The 21,159-nt window shown below is 36.5% G+C and overlaps 1 protein-coding gene across 1 annotated transcript; it reads right to left on the reverse strand.

Annotated features, from left to right (window-relative positions):
* Nucleotides 1–2,873: 2,873 nt before the first annotated feature.
* LOC136677149 (stromal cell-derived factor 1-like) lies at nucleotides 2,874–19,937 on the reverse strand. Its single transcript, XM_066654583.1, has 4 exons — nucleotides 19,706–19,937; nucleotides 15,262–15,379; nucleotides 9,003–9,086; nucleotides 2,874–6,842 (listed from the first exon to the last, which is right to left on the reverse strand). Exons 1-4 carry the CDS (start codon nucleotides 19,770–19,772, stop codon nucleotides 6,812–6,814), a joined length of 300 nt encoding a protein of 99 aa, XP_066510680.1. The 5' UTR covers nucleotides 19,773–19,937; the 3' UTR covers nucleotides 2,874–6,811.
* Nucleotides 19,938–21,159: the final 1,222 nt, after the last annotated feature.

The following is a 21,159-nucleotide window of genomic DNA, read 5'->3' on the forward strand; positions in this document are numbered from 1 at the left end:
TATCTCTAGTACTTCAGTTTTTAGAAGGCAAAGGCAACTCCAAGGATATAACTTTCAAAGTTGTAACAGAACCAATCTTTACTTTGAGGTCTAGAAATCATGAGTTAATCCCATTATTTAATTTTACTCCTACCCCTTCTTTTAGAGGGTTATCTTGCCCCTTGGATCAGAGTTATAGTGGTTAAAACTCTTCTCCTACAAAGAAGGCAACCCTTCAAGTGCCTGATATGTAATCAGAAAAAGAGCAGCGTTTCATCTGCACTCTGCTGTGAGTCTGAAGTGATATCAGAACTTTTGGACTTAAACATATTTACATTTATGTCTTTAAAAGCATTCCACAATCACTTACACCTTATTCTCTGCGATATTAAGCTCAATTCAGCACATTTTTTTGTTTGGAACTTCCAGTATCACCTTAAATTTTGCAGTGGCTACAGGTGCTAGATAGTAATTGCTTCACCACTTAAAGAATTAAATGATATTTTATGCTTGTTATGAAGTATAGTGACATAATACATTGAAACTACATGAATCTAAGATAATAGTGATTATCAAAGAAAAATTTGGTGGTGATAATTGTGACTTTGGTTGTTTGTGTGACCAAAAGACCTACCCTATACTCTACTCAGCTAAGAGTACCTTTTGGCAGGGGTCCATTCCAAATACAAAAGGCTCATTTGTAAATGAAGAATCACCAGTAACAGTGGAGATGACTTGGCTAAACATGGGCCCTTACTAATGGATCATACACTGACTTATTTCTTTGTTATTTATGTGCTTATTAAGGGAAATATCAGCCCTTTGATCAGTGTCAGAGTGGAGAGCACTCTGCTGAAGAGGAAGTAGACAAATGTCAGAGGAAGCTATATGGGATAGATGTTTCTGGACTCAGCTGAGATGGTGACCAAGTAAATGCCAGCTGAGGGACTACCGTGTGATTTGCTACTCCAATTAGCTACTGTATGTTCCAGGTTTGTTGTTCTGACAGCATCTGACCAAAAGACTTGTGGACTGTTAAGTAATCTCCAGACTTTCTCTCATTTGGGAGTTCTCAGGACCCCCCAGATGGTTCATTTTTGCTCTATAACTTTAAGGTGTAAGGGGCCCTGACTTCCAGTTTAAGAACCTCTGCTCTAAGTGCTCTAAGTGTGGTTACAGATAATGAATGAATGAATGCAGTCTCTGTATGTTGAGAAAAGGACTTCTTGTTTCTGGACTTCTTTGGTTGAATTTAATCTGTCGGATTGTGGACCAGTCACAGTCACTGCGGTCTCTGTCATAGTCTTGTTATATTTCAGAGGTGCACGTTAGGATACAGTGTTCGAGTCGATGCATTGCCGATGGCGTAGTTTCAACGCAGAAACATAAATTGGGCTTTACATTCATTCATTCATTCATTATCTGTAACCGCTTATCCAGTTCAGGGTCGCGGTGGGTCCAGAGCCTACCTGGAATCATTGGGCGCAAGGTGGGAATACACCCTGGAGGGGGCACCAGTCCTTCACAGGGCAACACACACACACACACACACACACACATTCACTTTGGGCTTTACAGTCAATATGAATTTTTTTTGCAGCAAATAATATTTGTAGTATTTATGCACCATAGAATGAGTCATGTTCAAAACAGGTGTGATACACAATCTGGTACATCCAAGCCATGAGGTAATATCGAGTTTAGAACATGAAGAAGATGGGGAAAATGACTGAGTGCACCTTTAAACAATATTCATTTTCAAACAGTGTCTCACCACTTCTTGTGATGAGCCTTCAGAGCCATTAAACTTTTTGCACGTCTGTTTGCTATTCACCACCACTGCGAAAAATTAATATTCAGTGTCTCTAGCATGGAGAATATCACATCAAATGGCATTAAATTACATTATTTACATCTTAAAGACTGAAATATCGAAACAAAATTTAGCGAAATGCCTCTTTAAATCCCAGATGATTTAAGACATCAATGCTGTGTTTGCACATGGATGAGTATACAAAGCCTGAACATTGATGAATAAGGGCCACAGTGTACAAAAACACAAATTTAGACACAGCTATGCAGAGTTTTAGACAAATTGCAGGTCTGTATGTTTCCCATTACTGCTGAGGAGTGTATTAACTTCTTCAGAAGTGCAGCTGAATGGCTCCGAATCAGTCTAGATTAAACAGAGGCCTCTAGGGGCTCGATCAATAGACTTAGCCCTGTGCAGTGGAGGCTGATTCCTCTGCTCATTCCAATTGAGCCTGTAAAAACAAGGCTTAAATTGACTTACAGTAGCCATATGGATGTTGTCAGGCATCATGGTATATGCAAGAGTTTGTGTTGTGCAAATGTTTAATTGCTTTTCTAAGTGAAAATTAATTGATATTTCTTGGGGAACAAGTTTACAAAGAGCAATTATTTGCCAATATATGTGCTCAACTTCAAGAGGAAAGAACAGCAAAGCAATACATTTAAATTAACCTATTACTTTTATTTTCTCTAATATGGTCGATTGAGCCAGTAAATAAGGCATTAAAATATTAACTTGTTTGGACAAACAACATAACATTTAATTTGACCAGTGCTGCCAAAATGTTGAAAAATGTGAAAAATGTATGTATGTTTAGTTGCATATGTGTGTGTGTGTGTGTGTGTAGAGTAATTACTCTGAATTTAGACAGCTGGCTGAGCAGACTGTGAGGTCTCTAATTTCAGCGTGGTGGTCCATGTTTGTGCCCCGAATTTTCTCAGTTATTCAGACTCAAGTTTCTTCAGTTTTACTTTTTCACAAGTCTGAAATAAAGTCCCTTCCAAATGAATGTTAATAAATTTTATTTATCAACGATTCTAATGAAAGCAATTGCTTAGGAACACATTAGCAACCACCTGGAACAATGGGTAATAATAGAATAGAATAGAATAGAATAGAATAGAAGAGAATAGAATAGAATACAACATAATATAATATTGTTATTGTGAACCATTGCAACTCAGTAAACATTTTTGAGCATATCATGGATATTGTCAATGTTTAGAGAACATTAATAAACTTCTTTTTGTAAATAGAATCTAGTTATTTTCTGGAACAGATGTGTCTTTTTTCTCTGTACTGTCCTGTAAAATATGTTATGAAATGTTGTAATATTGTGTATGAATAAAAGTATTCTGTTATATTTTTGCCAGAAAAAAAAACTTTATGTGTTTGGAGCTTTTTAACATGTTTCTGAAGGAATGTGTAAGGAGTGTCCACTGAATATTCAGAGATATGTAAAAAGTTCAACTCTGGTAAATTTCAGACAGATGCCAGTGCTTGTCTTTAATACGTTTAATGAAAAAAAGTGACTAAATATATTCAATTTCAAATAATTATTACAATCGGTAAGCATATAGTGGAATAACAATAAGAATGTTCTACATGAAGATCTTTATGCAGAAAACTTCCTCAAGGATTCTCCTTCACATTGTCTGGGGATTGGGTTCTATAGCACCTGATTTACAATAAATGACTAGCTTGACACTGCTTGATAGGGGCTGGGGTCAATTCCATGAAATTCTAAGACAGTAGGTTTAATAAAGCTGCGCTAAACACCAATTAACAATGGATGCACCGATATAAATTTAAGTACATATTTGTTGGATTTTATATGTGCAATGATTTTTTTCCCCAACCCAATTTTAGTCATTGTCACTCCACCCACTACTTATCTGTCCTGGAAACAAAGCTTGCTCCCAAGCTGGGAGAGTGAAAGTTAAAACAAATTTGCTCAAAAACATATACCTCCAACATATCATGTCAACCTTTCTTAACAAAAGGGTAATTGGACAACCCAAGATGTCTTAATGGAACATTAAAAAATTCTGTTATATCACCTGCTTACTTTTTACCAGCTTGTTTTGCATAGCAGCATGTTGAATGCTGGAGGAAAGTGAAAGCAATTTTGGCAACAAAGATACAATGGATGGATGGTTATATCATCACCAGTGACTGAGCCCTGGAACTTCTTTTGTAAAGCAGAAACTGGAATTCATAACTGGATACAAATTTCCAGTTATGCACCAAATTGGCTTCAATAAATTGCTGCATCTTTAAATCATATGGATTTACCCCATGACCAATTTGTTCAAGACTGTATCCCACCAATTCCTTGAATGTCAGCTGTGTTAAACTACAATCCTCTACTCATACATTTGGAAGACTGTGCTCCAAGTATTTGACCCCAGACTGCTCTTTTCTGTATTTAAGGCCATTCAATTTTGTAGAAAGCCCTAGGCAGCATTTACACCAGGGCCTTTTTAATGGGACGTTTTAGTTTTTTCTAAAGTAAAGTAAAATTCAGCAAATGGGAATATAAAAAACTAAACAAAACCCAAAGGACATGCACAGCAGTGAAGCGCTTACTGGAGAGGTCTGATAAAAACCACATGTTTGGATATTTTTCCATAACCTTGGAAAGCCTTCAGAAATCATATCGCCATGTTATTTTTCTTACATCATTACACTTTTAAAAGTGATATGTTTTCATATTGCTTACATGAATAATTTTTGTTCAGATATTACGAAACAGTAATTGGAATGAGTACAACACTTCATATTCTCCCATGTATATTTACTAAGAGCATATATGGCACAGATATAAAAATAACATAACTTTTGTAGAAACCCCTCTCACATTTTAAGTGTCTCAGTAGGACACATTGTTTTGCAAAATACAAATTGAGAAATTTGCTGAATGGGAGTAAATGTGTTCTTATCGTGTACTATTTTGTTATACTAGGCCAAACAGCAAAATACTATTAATATGTACAATATTGCTTCTTTTAAGTTCTGAATCTGCAGTATGGGTCACATTATGCCCTTTTATTTCTATGTGTACTACAGAGCTAACCTTAAAGGGAAATTCCACCTTTAAACAGACCCACAATTTTTTTTTAAATCCTACTTGATTAAATAATTACAAAAACAAATGTTCTTCAGTGATATGAAACATTATGTTATTGAGATAGTTTCTAATTCAGAATTTCAGAGTACTGGTGAATGCAACCAGGCCTCTAAAAGCTTCTCTGAAATGTATTAAATGTTATATATTAAATGTTATGCATGAAGCTGTGTTTTATGATCATTTTAATATAAGCTTTTGACCTGAAAAATAACAGTGAAATTCCCCTTTAACGTTCACACAAAATGGGATAGAAATCATTTGTTACCAATAATTTGTTAACATGAAATTTAGGTCAGCACAAAACCAGATTATGTAAAAATGAATGCTTCTACACAAAATGAGTACAAATGTTTTGGGGGTTCCAGCTTTTCTTTTAGACAATAATATTTTCTCAAAAAACTGATATGATTCAAGGTTAAAATATAAAAGATTAAAGCCACTGTTTGTAAGAACATATACACACTAAAATGTTGAGAAGCAGCTGCCCAGAGAATGGATTGCATTGATGTGAAAGTTGCATTGTCATTGTTGTGCATGTTTAATGCACTGATTTCAGACATTTATTCATCATTAAGCCTCTCAAACCCCCCCAAAAAAAAAAATTCAGTGCATGGCTTTCCCTCTGGAGTCTAGTTATATGATTTGCAACTTTTAAAGCAGTAGTTTTGTGAAAAGTTCAATTTACGCAATTTCCCCTTAAGGTGACATTTTTGGGATTGTTTTAAAAATGTGTGGCCACAGTACAATATATTGAGGCCACAAAATATTAGATTGAAATTTGAGTAAAAATTATTGTTGTTAATGTGGTGTACTTTTCCCAATTTTTAAAAATAATGATGTCATACAGTGTAAGAAAGTCTACTTTATTTCATGTATTGCTGGAGCTACAAGCAAAGCTACATAGCTAACAAGTAATGAAATCTTCAGCAGCACTCTCTAATATTGTTACAAAACTGCAAAACTTAAGTGAGTGTTTATATTTGGTGAGAGAAGCAATAAATATATTATTTTATTTCTTTCACATTCTGGAGTGGTCTCTTAGTGGACGCTGTTAATTAATTATTGATGGCTATCTATAAAAAAGCATCTGCATACATCAGGACTTGGGGAGTGAGCAATACACTGAGCTGACAACCCTGGGAACACAGAGATGGATAAATTGTTAGCTACATTAGTTCCAGCAACACTGAATTACCAAATTAAGACACCACATACGGCTGATTACATTTGAGATAAGAGGGAAATTGTGTAATTTCAGTGTTTCAGTAACAAAGTACAGAAGTACTGGTGGCCTATAACCCAATGTAGCTGCATTATTTAGCATGTGGCTGTGGTTTTAACCCTAGACTCAAATCACTCTCTATCATTGCTTTCTATCTCTTTCTGTCTCTCCTTTAGGCTTCTCTTTCCCTCACTTATATAACACAATGCAAAGATCAGCTGGCATTTTCAAATTTTCTTCAAACCAGATAATGGAGATGCAATGTGTTGTCCCAACAGAAGCAATATCCCCTTTCCCTCCTTTAACATGTTAAGTTTCCTTTCACAGCTTATACAGAACCAAAGGCACACACCTGATACATGTTTCATTGCTCTTTTCAGTCCAAAACACAATGGGAATATTTGTCTCACATTTCGCTTGACCACACAGTCACTCGGTTCTGTATATTACGTGTGTGAGAAGCATCTTGTTGGTGTTTGGTGAAGCTGCAGTCCAATGGGGTGAAGAATTAAATGCGTTTTTAGGCGAAGTGCTGTTTGTGCAAGCAGTCCACAGACTGTGTGTATGTATGTGTGTGGGTGTGTGTGAGGAAGGTGCTTTCGTGATACATTATGTCTGTAGAGATCAAAGACACACAGATTCTCCATATCTCCTTCCACAGGTGTCTTTAGTTATCACGATTTCTCGACTTCTTTATCCTGAAAGAGAGAGAGAGAGTCAAAATTATTTGTGCTCATACTAAAATATGCTGTAACTTAATTTTAAATAATTAAAATAAAATATTTTTTTTATATAGTTAATTGCTATGATAATTAATTCAATTTAAAATACATATCTCCTCTTACAATAAAAAAAAGCGCAAAGTAAATTAATCAGAAATGTATTTGGTCCCTAGTTATGTGGTTAATTTTGGCAATACATAAAAAATTTTGTTATTTACAAAGCAGCAAAAATTAGTTTAAATTAACAGTTAAACTATATAAAAAACAAAGAGTATTTGATAGTGGCCAAAAGTTTATTTAATTGTATCATGCAAAAAGAAACCAATTTTATTGGTCTGATTTATTGTTTTGTTTACAAGCTAAGGTTGTCATCAGGCCATAACCTTGTATTTCAGCAGCAGTTGGTGCTGGCAGGGTGGCAGGAATTTCAGAATACAGGTTTATTTGCCATTCAAATATTTTCCGTGTGAGCTTTTAGCAGCAGAAATGTATAAGCAGTGATAACCATCTCTAGAACCACAGAGTTTTCACTGTTGCTGATGATAATCAGGGTATAACAGCTGTGGGTCACATTTTACAGGAGATATCATTGCTGTCCAAAGAAAAACAGTATCTCCAAAACAGTAACTTTATAAGAGAAAAAAAAACTTCTTAACTTTCAGTGGATGTCAATATAAAAATATTTTATTCCATTCCATTCCAAGTAATTTTGCAGCATATCTTTCTGAATGAACCATTCAAATGATGTAACACACTAAAAGTGGACAAAAAATGGAGATGCATGAGATGCATGTTTTCTTCAGACAGCAACAATATGTAAAATAGGTCTCTTTTCCATTGCAGGGTGGTACCTACTCAACTCAGCTTAGCATGCCTCAACTAATCTTTTAGCCAACAGTAGTGAATTCATCCAAAACGAGAACAACATATTTACCTAAAGGCCCTTTACATCAACAAATCTCAAGCAGTAACTCTGAAACCAAGACTTGTGAGGCTATAGACTTGTTCCCTATAGCCCTGCACACTTAAAGCCCCAAAGACAGGCAAAGGACCAAGGGATGCCACATTACATTCAGAAACACAGTCACTGTGGTGGTTCCCCTTAAGGATATATATTCTGTACTTTTAATTAATGAACACAATTGTATCATATACTGTTATAATTGTATATTTTAAAATTGTGTTGATTTCATATTCATCATGTCATCTCTAGGACTTATAAATAACTTCTTAAGAAATAAATAATAATTTCTTAGTTATTTAATTCTGAATAGATTTATAATAAATTCTTACAAATATTCACCTCACCTTCTGGAGAAGAATATGTAATATACATTTAGGAACCAAAACCGGAATTTAAAGCCACTGTTGTACCTTTAGTGTACCTACATTTACACTGTTTGTACCTTTAGTGACAATAACTTGTTTTCTGTGACTGTATATTGTACGCCTTTATACCTATCTTTATATTTAGTAATACCTCAGTGTCACTGCTTAACTGAGAATAGCCCGCTGGCTAAAAATGTCCAGCCAACAGTGTCCTGTGTCCACTGATAAAATTCTAGAAGATGACCAACACAAACTTTGCAGCAACAGATGAGCTACTGTCTCTGACTTTACATCTACAAGGTGGACCAGCAAGGTAGTGTTTGATAAGCCAGTGATTGTAAATTCCAGCAGCACTGCTGCATCTTATCCACTCATATCTGCATAACACACAGTGTCACTCCAGTGCTGAGAATGATACACCACCAAAAATAATACATATTCTACAAATACTGTTCCTATGGTAACTGCGGTCAGAGTTTCATTTTTACTTTATCAGTCCATGGTGCATGTTTCCAAAATGCCTCAATCTCTTTGTTTTGCATACTTCAGATGATGAATTTTGTCACAGGTAAGGTGTTCTTCTTCTGACCATTCCATTCAGATCTTGTTTGTGGGACAAACCCTAATTTAGCCCAAATGTAGTCAGCAAAGAAAAATGTGGTGTCTTAAGATGGCCTCTTTTGTTTTACCTTGATAAACTGATAAGTATAACAGTATAATACATATAAGTATAGCATAATTTAGCTTCAGAAAGTGATGGATGCTGTTTCTCACATAACATAATTTTTCTCCTGAGTTTCTGCTTACTTGTTAATGGTATTCTTCAGGTACTGCTGCAGCCATTTAGTCTTGGGGTTGATGCACACTTCTCTGTTGTTTTTCAGCTTGGCACTGAGCAAGAGACAGATAGAGAGAGAGAGAGAGAGAGAGAGAGAGAGAGAGAGAGAGAGAGAGGGGCTTGGTGAGCTTAATAGTGAAGTAATGAATGTAAGAGGGTGAAAAATGATCTGGGACTGGGACTGGCCATGAGAGAGAGAGACAGGGACAGAGACCGAGACCATTAGGGAAAGCTATCAGATGCATTAAGGAGACCTCTCCATTGTCCACTGGACCTAGTGCTGGTAATGAGAGCATTGAGCCGCTAAGAGAGAGGGATCTGTTACAGAAGGGTGGAGGAAGAACGAGTGTTTTCTCTTCCCTCCATGCTCCTGCACTGTATTTTATCAGATCACGGCTTGAACACTGTGCTGCCTGAAATGTAGCTTAACATCTGGCTGCACTTAAAGGGTCCATTTTATGGAAAAACTGCAAAAAAACAAAAACAAAAAAAAAAACAAAAACCCTGCAATAAAGGGACTTTTCAGCTGTAACCAAAAATGGATATTTAAATAGATAATTTAAGTACAATTCAGAATTCTGTTGCAAAAATACAAAAAATACACTAAACATCCAATATGTTTTTAATATTTTTGTTAAATAAAGGTATTAGTAGGTACATTATTAAAGTGTATCAACAGCTTGTTGTGCATTAACAGCTTATACTCTGCTGGGAAAGTTTTCAGAACCAATGTTGTACATTGCTGTAAGGATATGATTGCATTGAGGCACAGCAGTATTATTATTCATTCATCCATTGTCTGCAACCGCTTATCCAATTCAGGGTCGCAGTGAAAAGTACAAAGCGGGAACACACCCTGGAGGCAGCACCAGTCTTTCACAGGTCAAAACACACACACACACACCTATAGACACACACCTATGGACACACACCTATGGACACATTTGAGTTGGCAGTTCACCTACCGACGTCTTTGGACCATGGGAGGAAACCGGAGCACCCGGAGGAAACCCACGTGGACACACCAAACTCCTCACAGACAGTCACATGGAGCCAGACTCGACCTCACAACCCCAGGACCCTCGAGCTGTGTGACAGCGACACTACCTGCTGCTCCACCGTGCTGCCCGCAGCATGATTATGCATATAATATTATACATTGTATTCCATTTAAATATCAGGCAATGCATTTTTTGCCAATACAAAATACATGCAGCCAAGGAGCTACCTCCATGTAAACGCCTATCCATCCATCCATCCATTATCTGTAACCGCTTATCCAATTTAGGGTCGCGGGGGGTCCAGAGCCTACCTGGAATCATCGGGCGCAAGGCGGGAATACACCCTGGAGGGGACGTCAGTCCTTCACAGGGCAACACAGACACACACACATTCACTCACACACTCACACCTACGGACACTTTCGAGTCGCCAATCCACCTGCAACGTGTTTTTTTGGACTGTGGGAGGAAACCGGAGCACCCGGAGGAAACCCACGCGGACACGGGGAGAACACACTAACTCCTCACAGACAGTCACCCGGAGCGGGAATCGAAGCCACAACTTCCAGGCCCCTGGAGCTGTGTGATAGCGACACTACCTGCTGCTCCACCGTGCTGCCCGCAGCATGATTATGCATATAATATTATACATTGTATTCCATTTAAATATCAGGCAATGCATTTTTTGCCAATATAAAATACATGCAGCCAAGGAGCTACCTCCATGTAAACGCCTAGTTATCTTTTAATTAATTTCCATTGAATTAAAACATATGACATAACAGTAGTACTAACTATTAAATAACGTCACTGGCAAAGTACATGCATAACCAGAGCCACCAGTATCTACACACACACACACAAACACACACACAGATGTGAGATGAGGTTCTATTCTGAGTTGGTCAGTGAGTGATGAAGGAAATGTCAGGGAGCAGCTTGGTTTGCTGGAGCTGGACCTCCAGTGATTGATGATCTTTCAGTAATCAGTAATGCAGAGAGCATGACTTCTCACCTCGATGTGGAGAAACACACACACACACACACACACACACACACACACACACAAACACATGCACTTTACAGATACACATACATACACATAAAGTACAGGGCAAAATCAGTGAACACCCTTCATACATTTCAGCTTCAAAAACTTAAATGTATCTTAAATGTGGGACATTTAAAATCCCTGCAAGATTTGGTGTTGCACCAAAAATGTCCCCATCAGATGAATAGCACTTAAAGCTTTCATCTTTGAGAGAGAGAGAGAGAGAGAGAGAGAGAGAGAGGGAAAAAATCAAGTCCCAGCCTCCCTTCAGATCTGAAACAGTCCACATCTGTGAGAAATCGAGACATGAAAAGTGTCCAGATTTGTTTGAAAATCCGATAGCAACAAAGCTCTTGAAAAGACTGGAAGCTGTAATAAAGGAAAATTGTGAGCAAAATAAAATACGGAAAATTTTGAAATTATGTTTATTCATTGGATTCAGTGTTATTTCTGCTAATTGTATTGGGTTTTCTGCTTGATTTTCCAGAAACTGAAGAATAAATTATTTTATCACTTAGTGGCTGTTTTGATTGAAAAATAAACTTAATACTTTCTCTTTCTGTGTTCTATGTGATCACCAGCATAAATACTTTTTAAAAAATGCTGCTAAGCATGCATACATTTCACACCTACAATACACACACACACACACAAACACAGAGAGGAAGCCATCACACATAAAACTGCATTTTAAAAAATAATAACTTTGATGTAATATGTAAATTTTGGTACAATTTGTAAATAATACAAAAATGTATCATATATAGAAAAAAAAAATATATATATATATATATAGAAAAAAAGTCCATATACAGAAACTAGCGAAAACACACCAAAAATTATTCATAGTTCATTCAATTTGAGTTTTACTCAAACTATATAGGGTTGTCATTTGCTGGCGTATTATACACTAATCAGCCAAAACATTAATGCTATCTACTGGTTTCTAAATATTTTGCCCCTTTACCTGCTCTGCTGACACACCACCACCAAGACATTATAACCCAAATAATGCCTGTTTTATCATAATAATTATACTTCCTGTATACTGTATTATCTCTCACAATCTCCGCCGAAACCAACACATCACACCTCTGCGCCAAAAGGTCATGTGTGAGCATTAACAGCTCTGAGGCCAAGGGCTCACACAGCTCTGCAAATTAACCACATCCACACTCAGTACGCCCACACACACACACACACACTGCTCCCCCTCAACAAATGGTCACTGCAGCAATCACCCAGTCCAATCCCAACTTAACCCCACATCAGCTCTTCAGTTCAAACACCATCATAATTAGATCCATGTTTACTGTCCAGCCTTTGGCTTTTTTGAGACTTAACTGCACTAGGAGGTAGTTTTGTTGAATATTCATTAGTCTCTCCTACACGTCATCAGTGTCAAGACCTCACATCATCCCGTTGGTTATTTGCAGTGTATAAAAACATTTATGCTTAAGGTGTAGTAAATGGATTAATTTTATTATGAAGAAAGTTTGGTCAGTTTTTATTTGTCCATTGTTTTATCAGCTAATTTTTTTCAAAGTAGGTAAATAACAAAAGGAAAAAAAAACATAAAAGGTATAGTTGATACAACTTCAGGTTTCTTCAAACAGATAACGTTTAAAAATATCTGCTTATTGTGTCATCAAACCTGTTTCATTAACAAAAGTGATAAAAATGTAACCAATCAAAAAAAAGAAAACCCTACCCGTAACTGTTCCATCAAAAGCTGATGTGAGAGTCTCGCAACTACAGTAAACATTCTCCCGCTTCTGTTAAACCTGACACAGCCAATCAGCTTCAAGGTCATTAGGACATCATCAGCCATGACAGCTGGAATATGAATTGTTTCAAGATTCCTCAATAGAGATGTAAAGGACAATAATTCTGAAATATTTTAACATAGAAAATGTATAAATGGCATTCATTCATTCATTCATTCATTCATTCATTCATTCAATCATTCGTCTGATATTGTTTATCAAGTTCAGTGTCACGGTGGGTCCAGAGCCTACCCAGAATCATTGGGCGCAAAATAGGAACACACTCCGGAGGGGCCACCAGTCCTTCACAGGCGACACACACTCACACATTCACTCACACCTAGGTACACTTTTTTTTCCTGAAACCGGAGCACCCAGAGGAAATCCATGCGAACAAGGGGAGAACACTCGAAATGTTATGAGAATTAAAAATTGATAACACATATCCTAAAAATTATCTACAGATGTTTGTGGGTGAAATAAAGGGAAATAAAGCAAAGAAATTAATATATTTTAAAAAATAATAATTATTATAATTTATATGTATTACGATGCAGCCATTGAAGCCCTTTAAACACTGTGTTCCTTGGAAAAAAATATAAGTTTGAGGCCTGATTGTAAAAAGATGTATGAAGTGAACTGGCAATGCTTTGTGTGTGTGTGTGTGTGTGTGTGTGTGTGTTATCTTTCATCAATGGATCTACAAAAGACAAGCTGAAGTACTTCCTCAAGGAAATAATCATTAGGTCAAAGTGCCTGAATTTGTATTTGTGTTCACCTTGCTTGAAGATCTTTTCCCCTCACACTGGGAAGGCTTGGCTAATGTGGAACATATTCGTCTAATAGTTGTGAACGTTTGAGGAGTGTGTTAGTGTTAGTGAGCGCTGAGAGGAAGAGGGGTCATTTAGGTCAGTAAGGTCAGAGTGGGACAGGACTTTGGCCCGAGGGAAATAACCTTCCTCGCTTGGACATCAGCTAAACTTCAGCTTTAGTTTATTTAGGAATTTATCCCTGAATCTGAAGTACTAAGGACTCAAAAATACCCTAGGGCAAGTGAAAGAAATATGGTAGTAAATCTAGCCCTCACACACACAAACACACAGGCTGTTTGCTGTTATCATTAACAGGCTGTGAGGTACTTACTACCTGCTGTTTCTGTCTCTCTCTACAGACACACTGCCGGCTGCCAATTAAATCTTCAAGACCACATACAGCACATCAAAAACACACTAAACAAACACATCACAATGACCTCGGCCAGTAGATTCAGCTTTCATTTAACCCTTTAGCCTCCTCCTTCTCACTAGCCTCCTCAAAAACTACACATTTGTTCACTTAGCAAATAATGTTGAATAGTACACTCACAATTTAAAGAATGTAATATTACAGAATAATTACCAAATCATTTTATTTATATTTATAATGAATGATTCTTCTCTGTTAAATTTTCTAGATAAACAATATCATGTCGATCCTAATTCAAAACACTTCCCTACTGCAGTTTCCCACTTACTGATGTGGTAAGGCCATGTGAATTTATTTCTTATAGCACCAAATATGCAAGAGAGTAATATAAGAAAGTGATATAAAAATATGAATACGACATGTAATGTAATGAAATGAAACTCATATACAAATAAATCAAGTTGAGAATAGTCAAGAATAGATTAGTATAGAGGATTCTGTGTAATGGATATAAAGATGCAAGTACTACCTATGTATGTATATGAATGAAATATTTTTAATCAGGATTTGACAATATTATTCTTATTTATTATTAATTATGTACACAATAATGGCTTCAGAATAATAAGCTAAAGAAAAGTGCAAAAAACAAATTCATAGTCCTTTGGTTTTCGTGTATCTTGAATATGTTACTGACATACTATATATATTATGAAATTGACTGAAAATATTTTAATCATAAATCTGAAATAAAAAATATAAATACAAAGTTTGTACTAAGCATATATAACACAATACAGTTTCAGGTTATTGTACCAAATGTTTGGGAACTGCTCTATAGTTTGCTATTGGTCTGCTCATAATGTAAGTAATTAACATTCTCATCCAAAATAAAATGTACTGGAATGTCACTCATCAATGTACTGTAAACTGAAATCTTAAATGGCTGAAATAATCATGATTAATTCATCCCTCATATTTAGGGTATGTTTCCATGAATGTAAATTTATATGAATTTACTTATAAGTCACATTTTGAGTTTGTGATTTTTATGATTACAGATTGCATGAGCACATCAATATTCAGAGTGCATATGTTACAAATTATAATAGAAAATATAATAAATAAATATCTAATGTGGAAATATAGATTAGAATCCAAATATGCAGCAAAAACAACAACAACAAAAATAGATAGTGGAATTTAGTGTTTGAAAAGTACTTACATAACCTGGAATGGACAGTTGGGAGTGTGGAGGAACTTGATCTCGCGGATGCTCCTCTGTGGAACGGTGTTGGAGGTGATACGACACCAGCACCTTTCAACCAGACTGATGGGCTTCGCTGTGGAGAAACCATAAAAACAACAGTTCATCACTAAATATAGTTCAGAAGTTTAAAAAATGTAGGACATCACTCTACAAAGAATTTATTATTGTATCATCATTAGTGAAAAACATAGGCTTTCCCCACCAGGTTAGCCAAAATGGACCTTAATCCAGGGAGGGTGTGTCCTGCACTCATTTACACCTTCAAATCTCATGTCTTGTTTTCACATTAACCACAGCTCTTAATCATTTCTATCAGATCAATTCTGTCTTATTGTGCACTCTGATGTCAACCTGAGGAGAATGGGTTCCTTGTTTTGAGTCTTGGTTCCTCTCAAAATTTCTCTTGCTCTGAGGGAGTTTTTCCTTGCTCAAAGGAAGCTTGGACCTGGATCTCTGTAAAGCTGCTTTGTGATGACAGTCATTGTGAAAAACACTATAAAAATAGAATCAAATTAAATTTAGTGTGTGGTGTAATATACTGGGCAACACCAGTGACTTTAACTTGACCTGTCTTAGCAGAGTTCAATTTTTCATCTGGGTAAACACACCATACTACACCAGTAAAAGTGTTTTGCAAGACTTTATAACTGAACATATCTAGTTCTTGAACTGGTTCCATTCAGGATTCTTAGAACCTTGGTGCTATCCAGAGGTTTGCGCCACTTTTGATGGGAAGGAAGGATATTTCATAAACTGGGGGCATTGCAGTGTTGTTCACTTTCAGCATTTCTGTGGTTGAATTCAGTGTCCCCAGTTCAGTGCCTCTGTGTACATTTTGGTTATTCAGTTTTCACTTTGGAAAAGGACAAACGGAAAATTAGATGTACTTTGCTCCACTTCTCTCTGTTCACAGAGATGCTGTTTGTTTTAACCAGGACAGCACCAGAGTGATGAATAAATGAATACTGGCAGGATAGGTTCATGCTTAATCCACTGATTACATTGGGTTTAGGTCATAGCGATATGATATACATGTGTAAATGACGCTGAGTTTTGCCTGCTTAAGTTTGAATCCAGAGACATCTTGCTGAGCTTGAGAAAAGTAGCCTAAAAGTGAATATGCCTTGAGTTGCGCTTACCACAGCCCCAGAAAACACACAGATGGGGCATTTTCTTGTTTTTATTCCCTTGTGAATTACTTTTCAAATCAGAAATATAATAATGAGTTATTTCAATTTCAGAAAGAAAGGTTTCACAGCTCTATCTGGCTCTGGTCTTTTACCCAGCTCACCATCGAGGACAATATAACATATTGCAAATTACTCCAATCACACTGCACGATAATGCTTTATTTGAGGCTCTGTGCTCTTTCTAGACCTTCTTTAGACTGACGGCCTATAGACGTCCTCACACTTCATGATGAAGAACATACTATTCTTTGATTCCAGTTGGGAATGAAAATTAGGTGCACGAACTGAAACAGAACTGGTTTCTCATTGGTGGAAATGGGTGAGGAGTTTGGTGTGTTCTCCCCATGACTGTGTGGGTTTACTCTGCGTGCTCAGGTCCCCCCCGCACAATCAAAAAACACACACCGGTAGATGGATTTGCTCTGTGAAAGTGTCCACAGCTGTGAGTGTGTGAGTGACTGGGTGAGTGGGTGATGCACTGTCCAGTGTGTGTTCCTGCTGCATCATTCTGGATGAACTCCAGACCCACAGTGACTCAGAGAGGATGAAGCTATTACATATGCATGAATGAAAGAAAGAATGTAATATGATAAGAATTAGAAGTCACTCTGGGTAAAAGCATCAGCCATATGTTGAAAATGTAAATTTTAAAGTAAAGGAAATGTTGAAAAAAGAACCAGAAATAACATGTAAGATGTACCAGGGTTGAATAAAAACATTCATCGACAAAATGTACATTTGAGAGACATTTTAAGAGAGTTTGGTTTGATGATTATATTTAATGTAGCAGCAGTACATTTTAATGATGAAATATAAACAAGCTTCCATATGTTTAAATGAAATTATAAATAAATATAGTAAATGCAGTGTTTCTATTTGGAACTCAGAACCCAGAACAAATTGAGATAATTCAAGTTTCTTTACACATTAATGGTTGTTGAAAGTGTCCTTTAAAAACTAAGATCTGTAGAAAACAAAAAGCAATTAGACCACTGATAGAAGCCAGGGACATATAGATCCAATAGTTTCTAAGAGTGTCATCTAGATTACATTTGTTTTCTATATATTTATTCCCTTGATTTTGGTTTTGAATATTGTATAAAATTAGAACATTATGCAATTATTTAGAATTATAACTGATTGTAATATATAACATCCCAGAAATATATCTACTTTTATGTACAAATAACTGTTAAACCTGAAGTCTTAAAATCACTTTCAAATGATTTCAACTGTGAATGCTACAAGAACATATATTTTAAATCACCGTTGTGCGACAAGTGATTTACAATTAAATTTAAATGAACCCTTGCAGTCATAAAACAGGGGCACCCCTTCAGATGTAGCAGCACATTCTTCAGCACATTTCCTTTTAACCTCTCCCTTTAGAGATAGCACGTCTGTGGAACTGTGTTCACCTGCGTCAACAGAAGAGCTGGGATCATTAAAAAGAGATTAGGCTGCCACTCTTGTTCTAGCATCCCCCTAACACGGTTTCTGGCTTTTCAATCTGCCGTCGTCAAGCAGAGAAGGACCCTCCAAAACCCTCCTAGTTAACAGGGAAAAAAGCATTTCTGTTCCAAGACCCTGCTCTCCAAGTTATTAGTGGGTCTGAGATTGAGTCCTTTGCATTTGATTAATAGTCTAAAGTGCATTTTCCATGTTGTTTCAAAGTCTTTAGCGTCTCCTTCAGTTGCAACCTTTCACAGACTTGGTCCTCAATCAAACACTAGCCAATGACTTCTATTATCATTTTTTTTTACTTCTCAGACGTAGAAATGGCTGAACTTTAGAGTCTTTTTTAGACAGTATTTTCTCCAGTCCGCCTCTAAAATGTCCATCTATACTGCCCATTACATTACCCTTTCTCATGTTAAATGATGTAGCCTTCCACACAAAACACCATGCCAAGTGAGCAGCAAAATAACCTTTCTTTAATTAGAAGGTAATGGGATGAAATCTTAAAGAAAAGCAAACAGCACATAATCAATCAGAATTCTGAAAAAAAAAATGTGGGCTTGAGAGCAGAGCAGAACTGAGAGTCTCAAAATATTCATGATGAAAGTTGCTTTGATGCAAGTAGTGCTTTACAGGTAAAATAATGACTTAATAATTGTCAAAATATAATTGTTAAAATATATTGATCTTTTGCTTGTAGAATCACATATAGTTTGCACATCAGGTTTTCACTGCCTCCCTTCAGTCCCAGTTTACAAACATCTACATATAGTATCACCAAAATTGAACAAACAACCTTCTTAATTTCCAATGGAAGTCAATGTAAAATTTTTGTATTGCATTTATATTACTTTATTAAGGATACATATTATTATTATTTTATAGCATTTCTATTGATCCATTCATTATAAATCTTTGCTAATATGTGAAGGACAGCAGCTGTGTTCAAATGATGTAGTAAACTAAAAAATCCACAAAAATGGAGATACATGATTTTAATTGGACAGCGACAGAGTGCTTTCTTGCAAAGGAGATTTATCAAAGAATTGGCAGGACTCATGAAAGACCTTTCCAACACTTTTTGTTGGTTCTCCATCAAGAAAAATATTTGCAATTTCAATTTGCAAGAGGGATTTTTATAAGTATTTTACGTATAAAGAAGTTTAGGAATCACATTTTTCTGGGAAATCCCAACTTTCAGAAAAGATTCTCTTGGTTATCTATAAAGGTTATTAAGTCACAGGTCCTACAAAAAAAAAAAAAAAAAAAAAAAGAAAATAAAAACAACGTATCATGCTTTCCGAATTAAATACCTGTGCTCCACTACAGCTATTTACACAGCTTATTTAATTTATTTATTAGTTCCAGACATCATCTAGAGCAACAGGGATGCAAAGTACCTTACCATACTGCATGAAACCTCAAGAATCTGTGACCAAGGAGACAACCAAATCATAGCTTAATCTAAATATATACTGGTGTATACATTAAAGATTATGATACATGCCTAGTTTTTAGACTGGGATTGTGACTTAGAGCGAGCTATTTGTTAGTGCTTTCTCCAGTGAATGCCCTGTAAATCTTTTTGGATCTCACCAATCTAATTCAAGGATATCCACAGATCTAGCCTCACCTCAGTTTTGGTTTATTCTTGTAGATGAATGTTTAGTTAGGAAGCTATAATCACATATAAAACACTATGCTAACCATCTACCACTGATAAAATAGACATATAAGATCCAGTAGCTTACCTTCAATCTCAGGCTTCCACAAAGCCACTGTCAGGAACACCATCACGACAAGCACTTTGACATCCATAGTGAGAGTGGGTGCGAGAGAGAGAGCGTACTAGAGTACTCGTGTGAGAATGAATGTATGTGTGTAAGATTACGTGTGTGTGTGTATGTGGGGAGAGGCTTTGTCTTTCTCACGGCTGCCTCCAGCACACAATGTGGTGCCTCATAGCTCAGCTGAGTGTTAAGACTGAAGACTGAAGAGAAGGAAAGCACACCCACACATGAAGGAGGAGGTGGGGATGGTAGAGAGAGAGGAAGAGGTGGGAGTCGGTGGGGGGGTAAGAGAGGGAGTATGAAAAAGCAGTTAATACAAAGAATGAAATAGAAGGAGAGAGAGAGAGAGAGAGAGAGAGAGAGAGAGAGAGAGAGAGAGAGAGAGAGAGAGAGAGAGAAAGGGAGAAAGTGAACGGATGTAGTGGACCTCCCTCAAACAGCTCCTTTGGTAAGACAAACTTCCCAGATTAACATGTCTTGTCTAAAACTCTTTGGCAGATGCTCTCTCTCTCTCTCTCTCTCTCTCTCTCTCTCTCTCTCACTTTTGTTTTTATCCCTCCCTCTACCTCCCTTTCTCTGTATATGCTATTGAATAAAACATTAAAATATTGTATATTTAAGAGATTAGGCGAGACACTACCTTGTTGCAACTACTACAAGAAACAAAAAAGTTCACTCATTTGTTATCTGTAACCGCTTATCCAGTTCATGGTCGCTGTGGTTTCGAAGCCTACTCTGAATTACTGGGCGCAAGGCAAGAACACACCCTGGAGGGGACTCACTCCTTTGGTCACTTTAGAGTGGGCAATCCACCTACCAACGTGTGTTTTTGGACCGCGGGAGGAAACCGGAGCACCCGGAGAAAACCCATGTAGACACGGGAGGAACACCAAACTTGGAGCGAGGCTCGAACCCACAACCCAAGGACTCTGTAGCTGTGTGGCTGTGACACTACCTGCTAGCTGTGTGCTGCCCCAAAAGGAAGAGAATCAAATAATAATATTGAAAATATTAATATTAATAATAATAATAACAACAACAATACTACTACTACTACTACTATTACTACTACTACTACTACTACTAATAATAATAATAATAGTAATAATAGTAATAATAATAATAATCATAATAATAATAATAACAACATATTTCCCAACTCTCCTCTCCCATGTGTGCCTTAACATAATATTGTCATAGTGGGTTCTTTGTTATTACAGTTTGGTGCTCTGTTGGTGTTGTTTGTGGGGGGCTATTGACTTTCCTATATCTGCAGGTAATCTCTAACCTATTTTGTTTTTAAAACAAACTCCTTTACTATCTGTTTTATGCTCAGAAAAAACTGCATTATATTTAACAATTTAATTTATTAATTAATTTTAAAGAAAGTGTGTCCAAGTGAATTTGGCTAAATC

The sequence above is a fragment of the Hoplias malabaricus genome, chromosome X2, assembly GCF_029633855.1.
Source record: "Hoplias malabaricus isolate fHopMal1 chromosome X2, fHopMal1.hap1, whole genome shotgun sequence".
Classification (NCBI taxonomy): Eukaryota; Metazoa; Chordata; class Actinopteri; order Characiformes; family Erythrinidae; genus Hoplias; species Hoplias malabaricus.

Excerpts from the sequence above, each read along its gene's own strand:
- LOC136677149 (XM_066654583.1), bottom strand. The coding sequence starts at position 19,772 with ATGGATGTCAAAGTGCTTGTCGTGATGGTGTTCCTGACAGTGGCTTTG. Across the intron at positions 9,087-15,261 it reads AACTGTCCATTCCAGGTTAT|TGCCAAGCTGAAAAACAACA; the intron begins GTAAGTACTTTT and ends TCTCTTGCTCAG. Across the intron at positions 6,843-9,002 it reads CTGAAGAATACCATTAACAA|GATAAAGAAGTCGAGAAATC; the intron begins GTAAGCAGAAAC and ends TCTCTCTTTCAG.